The 12,679-nt window shown below is 46.9% G+C and overlaps 1 protein-coding gene across 2 annotated transcripts; it reads right to left on the bottom strand.

Annotated features, from left to right (window-relative positions):
- Positions 1 to 1,774: 1,774 nt before the first annotated feature.
- LOC308459800 (uncharacterized protein) lies at positions 1,775 to 11,842 on the bottom strand. Of its 2 annotated transcripts, XM_080975500.1 has the most exons (6): positions 11,754 to 11,842; positions 8,353 to 8,846; positions 8,073 to 8,154; positions 7,725 to 7,807; positions 6,877 to 7,003; positions 1,775 to 4,997 (listed from the first exon to the last, which is right to left on the bottom strand). In XM_080975500.1, exons 2-6 carry the CDS (start codon positions 8,764 to 8,766, stop codon positions 3,880 to 3,882), a joined length of 1,824 nt encoding a protein of 607 aa, XP_080831626.1. In that variant the 5' UTR covers positions 8,767 to 8,846; positions 11,754 to 11,842; the 3' UTR covers positions 1,775 to 3,879. The 2 variants fall into 2 exon arrangements, with proteins under 2 accessions (XP_080831626.1, XP_080831627.1); XM_080975501.1 differs by lacking the exon at positions 8,353 to 8,846 and having other exon boundaries at positions 11,754 to 11,826.
- Between the last annotated feature and the right edge of the window lie 837 nt (positions 11,843 to 12,679).

The following is a 12,679-nucleotide window of genomic DNA, read 5'->3' as shown; positions in this document are numbered from 1 at the left end:
TGGGTGAATGTGATCCCGTGGCAAGGACCCCGTAAGGAGTCTTGTGCGGCATTCTGCACCCGCTGGAGTTTCTGGGTGAGCTTCAAGGGCAGCCCCACAAAGAGTGAGTTACAATAATCAAGCCTGGAGGTGACCGCCGTGTGGATCACAGTGGCCAGATCAGGGTGAGGAAGCTAAGGGACCAACTGCTTAATATGGCAGAGATAGAAAAACAACACCTTTGCTGTGGCTGCAACCTGCACCTCCATGGAAAGGGAGGCGTCAAAGTAAATGGCCCCAAACCCAACCTTGTTCCATTGACTCTGAACTGGTGCCAAATTGGTGTTTCTGAATATCTATTTGGTGGAAACTGCAGGCAGTACTTGAGTTCTGTTTGAGGGTTTCCCATAATAGGGTCTCTGGTAGGCCCCTGTGAGAACAGGATGCTGGACTCGATGGGCCACGGGCCTGATCCAGCGGGCTCTTCTTGTGTTCTTCTGAGCGAAACCTTCAGCAGCAGAGGCAGTCTATCTCGACTCCTATTGTATTATTATTTATTGAGTTTCTATACCGCCCTTCATCCGAGGATCACAGCGCAGTTTACAAAATGAAAACCCAAAAATACATATCATGGTAACAAACAAAACAATGCCTTCCCCAGTGTAAAATACCGTATTTTTCCGTGTATAAGACTAGGTTTTCCCCCTAAAAAATAATGTAAAAAATTAGGGGGCGTCTTATACATGGGGGCGTCTTATAGACGGGAAAATGTGGTAATTGTTTAATTTGCAGAAGGCCTCAATTGCCTTGAAATGATATACAATGAGTTGGAAAAAAATGTTTAAACTAACTTTTGTTTTAAAAAAACAATCAGAGGCTTTTCTATTAGGAATTGTTAAGTGCTGATATTCCAAGGGAGTAGAAAAGACTTTTTATGTAGACGACGACAGCCACATGGATGTTATTAGCCCAAAGATGGAAAAAAGAATGGCAAATTAAGCTGTTGGATTATGCCGAAATAGCAAAACTGACCGGAAGGCTCAGGAACCAAGAAGAACAAAACTTTAACAAAGAATGCGGAAAATTTATAATTTATCTTGGAGACCGCTGTAAGCAGATGTAATGTAGCAAATACTATAGAGAAAATGGAGACATAAAACATGGACCACTGAATAATATGCAGTTGATAAGGTTGACCATAGGACCCATGGAGGGGAAGGTGTTAAGTCCTGAGACTCGGAGGAATCTTTAAATATGGATGTGTTTGGCTGTATTGCTATAATTTCATACTTGTAAAACCAAATAAAAATTATTATAAAAAATAATAATAAAAGTTTTGTTTTGCATAACAAACAAAAAATAGCTGAAGGCCTGGGAGAAGAGGAATGTTTTCACACAACACCTAAGAAAGCACAGAATCATAGACTTGTGCAGTGGGAAGGGACCCTGAGATTGTCTAGTCCCACCCCCTGCAATGCAGGAACATGTAGCTCTTGGGGATCGAACCCGCAGAAAAGACCCCTTCTTGTGTCGCCACCCTCCTGACTTCCCCTGGAGGTGGCACATGAAGTTGGGCTCTTAGGGGCATTTGGCCACTATGAGAAGAGGGTGCTGGAAGAGGTGGGCTGGATCTCACAGCCAGGCTCTGCAATGAAGAAGTGATCCTATCCTGACTCCTACTCACTCAGAAAGCTGGCTTCCCCAGGAGTCTCCGGAGAGTTCATGCTCTTCAGAGGGTCCTTGGGGGCTTCGCACTCTGATACACCGCAACAGGATATGCAACCAGAACCATCAATGTATTTTGCAATATATTTTAATGTTGCAATAAAGACATTAGCACTCAATAATAGCTGATGGGAAAGAACCACAGGTAAGATAAGATTGGTAGACTGGATACACATAAAAAAAAGTGATACATTGGGCAGAGGTTTCCAAACCTTGAGAAAAGGAGCAAGACTTTTTGGGAGTGCGAGAACCGACAATCTCTGGAGCTCAGGGGTTCATGGGAAGAGGGTTACAAGGCCTTGGAGACACACGCACCCGGCATGATTCCAGAAATACCTGGTCCGTTGCGACGGAGTCTCAGTTCACACTGGGGGGAAAGCAGAACAGGGTCCCCTGCTCAAGAAATAGATGCGGGACACAGGCAAAAATGTCCCACCAGTTGAGATCTGGTACTCTGTGCACATGGCCTGGGAAAAGGTCTCAGATGCTGCCACACTGGGATGAGACGTTTGGAATTTGGGTTCAATCTAAGGCTTCATCCATGTACTGGATGTGTGCAGATGAGGACTGGAGTTGGCTGAAGAAAACAAAATGTGTTTGGCGTTGCTCCCAAGCACCTTTGAGTACAATGAACAAATAACTCTTTCTTCCTCAGGGGTACAATCCTGGCATCCGCTCAGAATGTACTTTGAATAATCGAAGGAAGACAGCAGCAAGGGAATCCTTGTCTTAAGCTTCTCACATAGGAAAGCCTGAAACTTCTGGCTTTTCTGGCAGATGACCTGGGAGTGTTCAGCAGATACCAGAAACAGCTTCAAAGGGGGCACCGCCACCATCCTGGGCATCCCAAGGAGAACAGTGGCAGTCAGGAGCACCGCAAATTTGCAACTTGGAGGTTCCTGAAGTACACGAATCACTTGCCAACTTCTTTTAAGAGCTCAGCACCGAGGGCTATCTCAGCAGTGTTGCCATATTGCTCTTCACCCTCTTTCCAGATGTGATGGATGCGGAGAAGGTATTCAGTACCATGAACACATGACTTGCACCTCCGAGACCTGAGTATGTAGTCTGAAGAAAGACTGGACACTGGTTGTGTACTCTATAGCTTTGAGAGAAAAGTCAGCTTCTTTGCTAGGTTGCCACATGGCACTGTTGCAATGCTCACCCACAGTCATTCAAGTCTCTTAAGTTTAAATTTGTACACAGCCATTGATCTGGTCCCATCCCCTGTATAAATTCTTTCATGGGCCACGAGACAGGCCCTCTGTCTGAAACCCTTCCCACATTCCACACACTGATATGGTTTCTCTCATATGGGATGGATAACAAATGAAAGAAAGGGCAACTCACGAAGAAGGAAGAGAATACTCCAGTAGCCAAGTGTTGAAGGGAGAAGGTCAGGCAGGCCAAATCTCAAAATGAGCTCAGGCTTGGAAGAGAGGTTAAAACTAATCTCAAAGGGTTTCTTCAGCTATCTTCGAAGCAAGAGGAAGAACAAGAAGGAGCAGGTCCTCTTCATGGAGAAGATGCAGAAAATAGCATTTCTATTCCGCGATAGAAGGCGGACTAGCCACTCTGCCTCTTTCTTCACCCAAAAGGAAAGCTGTGTCAAACCCGGTGTTAACAGAATAACTGCAGCCCAGGATAGGAAGAGGTGGTAAAGGACCATCTAGCTACTTTAAATAAATTCAAATCTCCTGGGCCTGATGGGCTGCACCCAAGGGGACTACAGGAACTTGCTTATGGAATCTCAGACACTATGTCTATAATCTTTGAGAATTCTTGGAGAACAGATGAGGTCCCTGCAGGCTAGAGAAGGCCAAATATTGTCCTCATCTTACAAAAGGGTATGGGGAGAAGACCCAGGTAACTACTGAACGCTCAAGCTTGGCATGGATACCAGGAAAGGTTCTAGAACAGATAATTAAATGGTTGGTTTGTGAGAAATTAAAAAGAATGCTGTGATTATTAAGACACAGCACTGAGATTCTCAAAAACTAGTCATGCTAGATGGATCTCATCATTTTCCTGATACAGTTACAAGAGAGCCATTGGAAAAACAGACAACCATGGAAAGTAGTGGACTCTCCTTCACTGAGGATTTTTCAGGAGATACTGGGTGTCCATCTGTCATGGAATGCTGTAGTGGAGATTCCTGCATTGCAGGGAGTTGGACTAGATGACCATGGTGGTGACTTCCAACTTTACCATCCTATGATTCTGTAATTTTGGCCGGTGAGTTTTTTGATGGGAAGTGAGATGGGCGCTCTCACTGAAGCTCTTTCCACATTCAGAGCAAACATATAGTTTTGTCCCTGCATGAATTCTCTGATGCAAAGTGAGATGGGCGCTCTGACTGAAGCTCTTTCCGCACTCCAAGCACTGATAGGGTTTCTCCCCTGTATGAGTTTTTTGATGGGCTGTGAGATTTTGCTTCTGGGTGAAGCTCTTTCCACATTCCGAGCACCGAAACGGCTTCTTCCGTGCATGAATTTTTTGATGGGAAGTGAGGCTTTCTTTCCAACCGAAGCTCTTTCCACATTCCATGCACTGATAGGGTTTCTTTCCACTGTGAGTTATCTGATGGGAAGTGAGATGGGCGCTCTGACTGAAGCTCTTTCCACATTCTGAGCACTGATACGGTTTCATCCCGCTGTGAGTTCTATGATGGGAAATGAGGTGGGTACTCTGAGCGAAGCTCTTTCCACATTCCAAACACTGATATGGTTTCTCCCCCGTATGAATTCTTTGATGGGAAGTCAAGCTATCCTTCCGACTGAAGCTCTTTCCACATTCCAAGCACGGATACGGTTTTGCTCCTGTATGAACTCTTTGATGTGAAGTGAGACTATCCCTCCGAGTGAAGCTCTTTCCGCATTCCAAGCACTGATAGGGTTTCTCCCCTGTGTGAATTCTTTGATGGGAAGTGAGACTCTCCTTCCGTTTGAAGCTCATTCCACATTCCAAGCACAAATATAGTTTCTCCCCTATATGAATTCTTCGATGGGCTGTGAGGTTGGCTCTGTGGCTGAAGCTCTTTCCACATTCCAAACACTTATATGGCTTCTCCCCTGTATGGATTCTTTGATGGGATGTGAGAATTTCCTTCCGACTGAGGATCTTTCCACATTCCAGGCACTGATAAGGTTTCTTCCCAGTGATATTTCTTTGATCGGAAGTGGCATGGGAGCTCTGACTGAAGTTCTCTCCACACTCTGAATTTTCATATGACTTCTCCACTGTGAGGATTTTGTCGTGGTCTCCCTCATTCTTAATTTCCAAATTGTCACCACCTGCAACAAAAAGAGAAATGGATTATCATAATAATAATTTTTTTTTTTAATACCCCACCCTCCCCAGCCAAGGCCAGGCTCAGGGTGGCTAATAAGCAATAATAAAAACAAGTTGAATGATTACAACTTAAAACAAAATTAAAATACAACATTAAAATATTGAAACATTAAAATATTAAAATGCCTCATTAAAATGCCTCATCGCAGGAGAAGGAAAAGAAAAAAGAAAAAGAGGGAGGGAATCAAATTGGCTCCAAGCCAAAGGCCAGACGGAACAACTCTGTCTTACAGGCCCTGCGGAAAGAAATCAGATCCTGCAGGGCCCTGGTCTCATGAGGCAGAGCGTTCCACCAGGCCGGAGCCAGTGTTGAAAAGGCCCTGGCTCTGGTTGAAGCCAATCTAACTTCCTTAGGGCCCGGGACCACTAGGTTAGATTAGAGCCTCGGGAAGAAATGGAGTCCCAAATAATTGAACAATTCTCATGAATGCTTGTGATCTGAAATCAGTTAGCAGTTTACAATATAAAAATAAATTTACAATATTAGGTTTTAAAATTGGGAGTGCATTCATACAGCTGGAACGGAGATTCTTGGCTGCCAGTGCAAATTTGGCTACCTGGTGTACAGGTATACAGTAGTACCTTGGATCCCAAACACCTTGGTACTCAGACATTTTGACTCCCAAATGCCAGATACCTGGAAAGTGAGCGTTCCGGTTTGCGAACATTCTTTGGAACCCGAACATCCACTGGAGCTTCCACCACTTCCGATTGGCTGCGGGAGCTTCCTGCAGTCAATCTGAAGCGGTGCTTTGGTTTCCAAACGTTTTGGAAGTCAAACAGATTTCCGGAATGGATTCCATTCAACTTCCAAGGTACGACTGTATAGATGTTTATCTGCTAGTCGGACTTCTGTTTTTTGTTTGTTTTTGCTTCTGTCTATTTTCGGTTGACTAAAGAGATGACTGACCATCTCCAAGGTTAACCGAAAATGGACAGAAGCAAAAATAATCCCCCCCCAAAAAAAGTTACTGCACGTTCCCTAACTCTGAAGCCTATCTTTTAAAACAGTGATCAGCAACATTTTAAAGCCATGGGCCGGTCCACCGTCCCTCAGACCATGTGGTGGGCCAGACTATATTTGGGGGGAGGGGGGGAATGAATGAATTCCTATGACCCACAAATAACCCAGAGATGCATTTTAAATAAAAGCACACATTCTACTCATGTAAGAACACCAGGCAGGCCCCACAAATAACCCAGAGATGCATTTTAAATTATTATTATTAATAATAATAATAATAAAAATAATAATAATTTATTTATACCCTGCCCATCTGGCTGGGTTTCCCCAGCCACTCTGGGCAGCTTCCAACAAAGTATTAAAATACAGTAGTCTGTTAAACACATTCTACTCATGTAAAAACACGCTGATTCCTGGACCGTCCGTGGGCCAGATTGAGAAGGTGATTGGGCCACATCTGGCCCACGGGCCTTAGGTTGCCTACCCGTTTTGAAAGGTGTGGGCAGTTCAGACCAGCCTGTTCCTGGTTTTAAAAGGCACAGCTGGAGGAAGAATATTTGCACACAAATCATTCAAGGTGAGCTGTGGGAGCGTCAGAATCACAGATGTTTTGGTAGGACTCTTGAGCTCCTTCAAAATACTAGAGGTTTGTCATATAGAGCAGTGGTTCTCAACCTGTAGGTCCCCAGATGTTGTTGGACTACAACTCCCACCATCCCTGAGCTCTGGCCTTGCTAGCTAGGGGTGATGGGAGTTGTAGTCCAACATCATCTGGGGACCCACAGGTTGAGAAAGGCTGATATAGAGATACGTATTACATTTCAAAACAGATATCATGCTCGAACAGGGAGCCTTACCGAGAGAGTCCATTCTCCCACAATTCTCCTCCATGACTTCCTTATGCAGAGCTCTCTGGTCAGGATCCAGCAACACCCCCTCCTCGTCTATGAAACAAACAGGTACATCTTCAAAGCACCCCGGACCCTAAAATAAAAAGGGAAAGGTCCACTTCTTAGAAAACATACAGACTATCTACTACACATTGCTCTGTTGTTTTCCGCTTGTTCCTTGGCATCTTGTTTTAATAAGATTGGTTTGCTGCATTTTAAGTATGGATGCTTATTTTAATGCCTTAATGGAATGGTACCTTGGTACTCGAACGGCTTGGCTCCCGAACAAATCGGCTCCCAAACGCTGCAAACCCGGAAGTGAGTGTTCCGGTTCGTGAACATTTTTCGGGAGCTGAACGTCTGACGCAGCTTCCGATTGAGTGCAGGAAGCTACTGCAGCCAATCGGAAGCCGAGTCTTGGTTTTCGAACAGTTACGGGAGTCGAACGGACTCCCAGAAGGGATTAAGTTTGAGAACCAAGGCACCACTGTATTTGTATTGTACTGATGGGGTTGCTTAGGTGAAGTCCGGCCACTGTTTTGTACAGTTTGTGAACTGTGCTTAAGAGCTTATTTTAGCATTCAACAACCAGTATAGAAATAAAACTGAACTAGGGATAAATAATACTAGCAACATTCAGAAGCCTAGTGAAGGTGAGGGAGCTGTTCATTGTTCTCAGCACATAAACCTTGACCGGCATGTTCAGGGCAGTGTTGACAGAAGCCAAGGGGAAGAGAGAAATGTGTTTGGGCCTAGAGCCACCTCTGCTTCCCCCACTCCTTGGCTTCCTTCCCCGCAAGGCTCCTTCCACCTGCCTGATCTGGTTCCACAGCCTCTTCTTCCCCTTCACCACCCTGGAAAGATGGAGGAGAAGCTTTGGTCGGCAACGTTCTGTCCCCTGCAAGAGAAAAAGGTAAGAAGGAAGCCATGAATGTGTGCTTCTAGAAGTGAAGTAGTGCACCTCCAACTACAGTTGGGCCTTGGAAAAGCCTTATCTACTGAGTGCATTTTGACATTTGTATTTTAGCTATGTAAAAATACACCTCCCCCACTTTGGGCTCTTGGCCCCAAGTGTCCTCCCCCAAAAGATGGAAAGAACCCACAAATCAGTTTCTAAATCCACAGAATGCAACCAAACAGAAAAAAACCTCATTCCTTCTTACCTGGTGGCCTCTCTCTGGTGTCCAGGGGAGTCTTCTCTGCTTCAGGGGAATCAGGGCCCATTTCTGCAAAGATAATCTTTCCCTGAAAGAGCAACAAGGATTCAAAACTGAGAATGGGGAGAAAGATTAGACAAGGAATGGCCGATGAAAAAACTTTAGCGGTATCCGGTTTCATTCCTTGAATGCTTTCCAAAAACTGATGGTCCATTGAGGGAATTTGGGGATACTCTCCCTCATGTTCTCAGCCCCTTGAGAGCATCCAGAGGACAGTCTCTCTCACCTGCTGCTCTGCCTGCTTCCTCTCCATTCCCTGATGCAGGAGGAATCCTTCAGCAAGAGCCACCGCCTGGGAACTGGTCTCTGCTCCACATTCCCTCACCCAGTTCTCCATCTCCAGTGGAAGGACAGCCAGGAACTGCTCCAAGACCACCAGGTCCAGCATCTGAGCTTTCGTGTGACTTTCTGGCTTCAGCCACTGATAGCAAAGGTGGTAGAGTTGGCTGCAAGCCTCTGAGGGTCCTTCGGCCTCCTGGAAGCAGAACTGCCTGAACTTTTGTCTCTGCGCATCTGAGCTGAAGGTGTCCTCCTTAACCAGGATCTTCTGCACTGAGCTTTCCCAGACTCTCCCACTGCTCTCGGTGTTGATGACATGGCCCTTTCCTGCTTCTGGGCTAGCTGAGTCTTGCTCATCCATCTGGGCTCTCAGGAAGCCTCCAAGAAATCAGAAGGAATCCTTTTTTTCTTCTGCCAAGTTGTCTGTCCTAATGAGAGGTGCTACCAAAGCAAATACTTTGTTCTGTTATAATATTCATACACGGTCAAGAGAAGAAAAAGGTTCCCTGAGCAAGCGTGGTTGAGTCTTGCTAGGAACCAGGGCTGGACAGCCCAGACTCTGAGCTTTCTTTAAGGAACAAACAATGAGAAAGAAAAAGGAATCCTCTAACCCTCCTAAAAGGAAAGTTACTATGCAAAAGGTGCAGGTAACTGAAGGGATTTCTGTGAGATGAATCCGACTGGTTGCTCCTCCATTTCAGCGTCTCCCGTCAGCAAATGAAGTCAGAGGTGTGATTGGCAAGTGAGTCATTTGTACCGAGTGTAATGTGGACACCAGGCTAGAGTGGGGTTTCCTAACTCTGGGGTCCTCTAGGGTTGCTCTCCCTCCCACCCCCACTTCAGTGCAAATTTCTTTCCTGCTTCAGCCTCATTTCTAGCCCTTGAAATCTGAAAGCATACTACTGGAGTGAAGTGCCTTTTTGTTTTTTATTCTGAGGGCCAGATATTTATCTGGCCAACCCCCTGAGAGCCAAATGGGTGAGGCCAAAGGGCATGTGGGTGGGGCCACAGGACACCGCTCAAAAGCAAGTAGGAGTTACCTCCTTTCTGTGGTTGTAAGTGGTTCTGAACTGGTTTTAAGATTGGGTTTTAATGCCGTGATCTGCTCTAGGAAATTAGAGTGGTCCTGCTCTATCCTGTTCCCCCTTTTTCTTATGATCCTTTTTTTTTAAATAAATCCCAATAAAAAGATATTCCAAAAAGTAAGAAACAGACACACACACACACACACACACACACCTGGGGCCCATCTGCCCTGTATCTGCAAAGCAGGACCAGCCCACTTTTAGAGAGCCAAAGCTTCTTCCAAAAATCCTGGGGACTGTAGTTTGTGAAGGACGCTAGAAGACACCCTCCTAGAGTGGTTTAACAATCTGTCACTTTTGCCAGAGAACTCAGGAACTATAGCTGGTGGGAGAGGGTCTCCCAGTAACTCTCAGCAATGGGGGGAGGCTGCCACTTTCACCCCCACCCCAAGTTTGCTTCCTTCCCAGCAGGGCCTTCCCTGCCTTTAATTCCTTGGGCTTCTCAGCAGGTTCAGTCTCAGAAGATCCTCTGGACACCTGGGAGGTTGCATGTCTGAACGGGCGCACCTGGGTCAGCCAGGAGTCTAGATTATGCCCCTGTCCTGCCTGATGAATGGGTGGTGGGGAAAGCTTTCCTTCTAACTGAAGGACAAGGGAGGGTTCGCTTGCATCCAGAGGAACTCAGCATCTGAACAGAAGACAAGTCCTGCAGGATCAGGCCATAGGGGTCCCCTATTGAGTCCCCCCTCCTGTTCCCACAGGGGCCGAGCGGGGGCCCCTTCTGGGAAGTCACAAGCAGGATCTGAGCCCAGCAGCAACTCTTCCCCTGCCTGTGTTTTTCCAGCAACTGGGATTCAGAAACGTGGCTGCCTCTGACTACAAGAAGACAGACATGGCCCTCCTGGCTAGGAGCCCCCCATCGCCCTCTCCTCCTCCATGCATTGGCCCCCAACTCCTTTGGAAGCCATCTGCTTTGGTGGCCATCCCTGCCTCCTGCGGGAGGGAGGTTTAACTCTGCACCACACGAATAAGCCTTTTTCTTTTCTCTGCCCTCCGTCTTCCAACAGTCTTTCTTTCTGCATTAGGTCAGGTTTTCTTTTTTTATTATTTTCTGCATACATTTTATGTCCGAATGTTTCCGTCCAGCTACAACTGTTGAATGGTTTCTTTAAATTTTAGGTTTCATTGTTGTTTCACAAGATGTGTATGTCTTTAAGGGCCAGAGCAAATAACATGACCTAGTTTTACAGCCTCGGTCCAGTATCCCTGAAGGAGCGTCTCCACCCCCATCGTTCAGCCCGGACACTGAGGTCCAGCTCCAAGGGCCTTCTGGCGGTTCCCTCCCTGCAAGAAGCCAAGTTACAGGGAACCAGGCAGAGGGCCTTTTCGGTGGTGGCACCCGCCCTGTGGAACGCCCTCCCACCAGATGTCAACGAGAACAACTACCAGACTTTTAGAAGACATCTGAAGGCAGCCCTGTTTAGGGAAATTTTTAATATTTAATGCTGTATTGTTTTTAACACTCAATTGGGAGCCGCCCAGAGTGGCTGGGGAAACTCAGCCAGATGGGTGGGGTATAAATATATTATTATTATTATTATTATTATTACCACTACTACTACTACTACTACTACAACTGTGAAGCAGGATAGCAGGTGCTGTTAAGTTATGTTAATTACGGTAAGCTTTTGGGTATAGTATATAAAGAGCAGCATGTGTCTCTCTCAGTACCCTGGTGGATGGGTCACACTTATTGATATAATGTAATTTAGTGTAAAAGGAGTTTTTGTTATTTGCTATTAAACCAAGCAAAAGTTACTTTTGCGTTTCTTGAATGTGTGGTCTCCCCAGCCCGCCTTCTGCAGCCCAACTAATCTGCGAAATAGCCAACGAATAAGCCTTTTTCTTTCCTCTGCCCTCCGTCTTCCAACAGTCTTTCATTCTGCATTAGGTCAGGTTTTCTTTTTTATTATTTTCTGCATATGTTTTATGTCCGAATGTTTCCGTCCGGCTACAACCCCGGTTAATAATAAAGGTGACTTTTCCCATCCACCTGAACGGGGTTTATCTGCGTGCCACTTTCCCCGTGACCCAAAGACCCCTCCCCAAAACGGCAAGGAAGAGCAGAGTTGCAGACCTCCGGCAAACTCCTCCCGGCTTTGCAGAGGGAGGGAGGGGGAAGGGACGTCTTCTCCCTGGCTTGGGGGTCCTCCCCACCCCCCATGCATGAGCTGAACAGCCCCCCTCCCATGCACCCTCCCCCGCAGCCCTGGGACCCCCCTCTCCCCAATGCACCCCGAGGGGGAAGAGAGAGGAAGCTCACCAGGTCCCGGGAGGCGCCCCGAAGCAGCGCTTGCAGAGAGAGCCAAATGCAAGCCCCCGCGACCCGGGCAGAAAGAGACGGGGGGGAGGGGGGAGGGAGGGGCTTTTGCTCTGGAAGACCTCCCCCCCCGCGCCCTCATTTCCTGTCCTGTCTAGGAATACAGCTCAGCTCCTTTTAACCCTTGGCAAGCCAGTGCAGCAAGCTCCCCCCTCTTCCCCCTCTCTGCGCTTTCTCTCTCGCCAGAAAAGCCTAATTTTATTAACCCCAACATTTGGGATCCTCTCCAAACCTGCGCCAAAGTTGTGCGGTCGTTTTGCAGCGAAACACCGTCTATTTTGCATCTTCTCCTCCGCCCCCCCTCCCGCCACTGAGTAAGTGATGCTCTGAGGGTCATAAATACAGTGGCGCTTCAGGTTACAGACTCCGCTAACCCAGAAATAGTGCTTCAGGTTAAGAACTTTGCTTCAGGATGAGAACAGAAATCGTGCGGCGGCAGCAGGAGGCCCCATTAGCTAAAGTGGTGCTTCAGGTTAAGAACGGACCTCCGGAACGAATTAAGTACTTAACCCGAGGTACCACTGTATCACCCCAAATCCCAACGCTGCCCAGTTCGGTCCAAGCCAGTGCCAAAGTTTGGCGATGGTCTTATAGGAAGCGCATCAAGGAATAATACATCCAAGTCAATGCCAAAGTTTTGCTATCGTTCTGAAACCTCTTTACACTGAAACCCCCCACGTTTCATCACACCCCCAAAGTGGGTTACTACTCTTTATTTTGGGGGGCCCTCTTGGGTGGCCTTCTGAGCTGCCCCCCCCGGCCAGAAACAGGAGGAACTGCTTGATGTGAAAAGGGCTCTGCAATAAGCAGGGAACCCCATCCTAGAATTGGAAGGGGAACCCCCTAGTCCTCCCTCTCCCCAAATCAGG

Source organism: Podarcis pityusensis (genome assembly GCF_964106645.2).
Source record: "Podarcis pityusensis genome assembly, chromosome: 12".
In the NCBI taxonomy this organism is placed as follows: domain Eukaryota; kingdom Metazoa; phylum Chordata; class Lepidosauria; order Squamata; family Lacertidae; genus Podarcis; species Podarcis pityusensis.
This window is presented reverse-complemented; position numbering and strand designations above follow the sequence as displayed.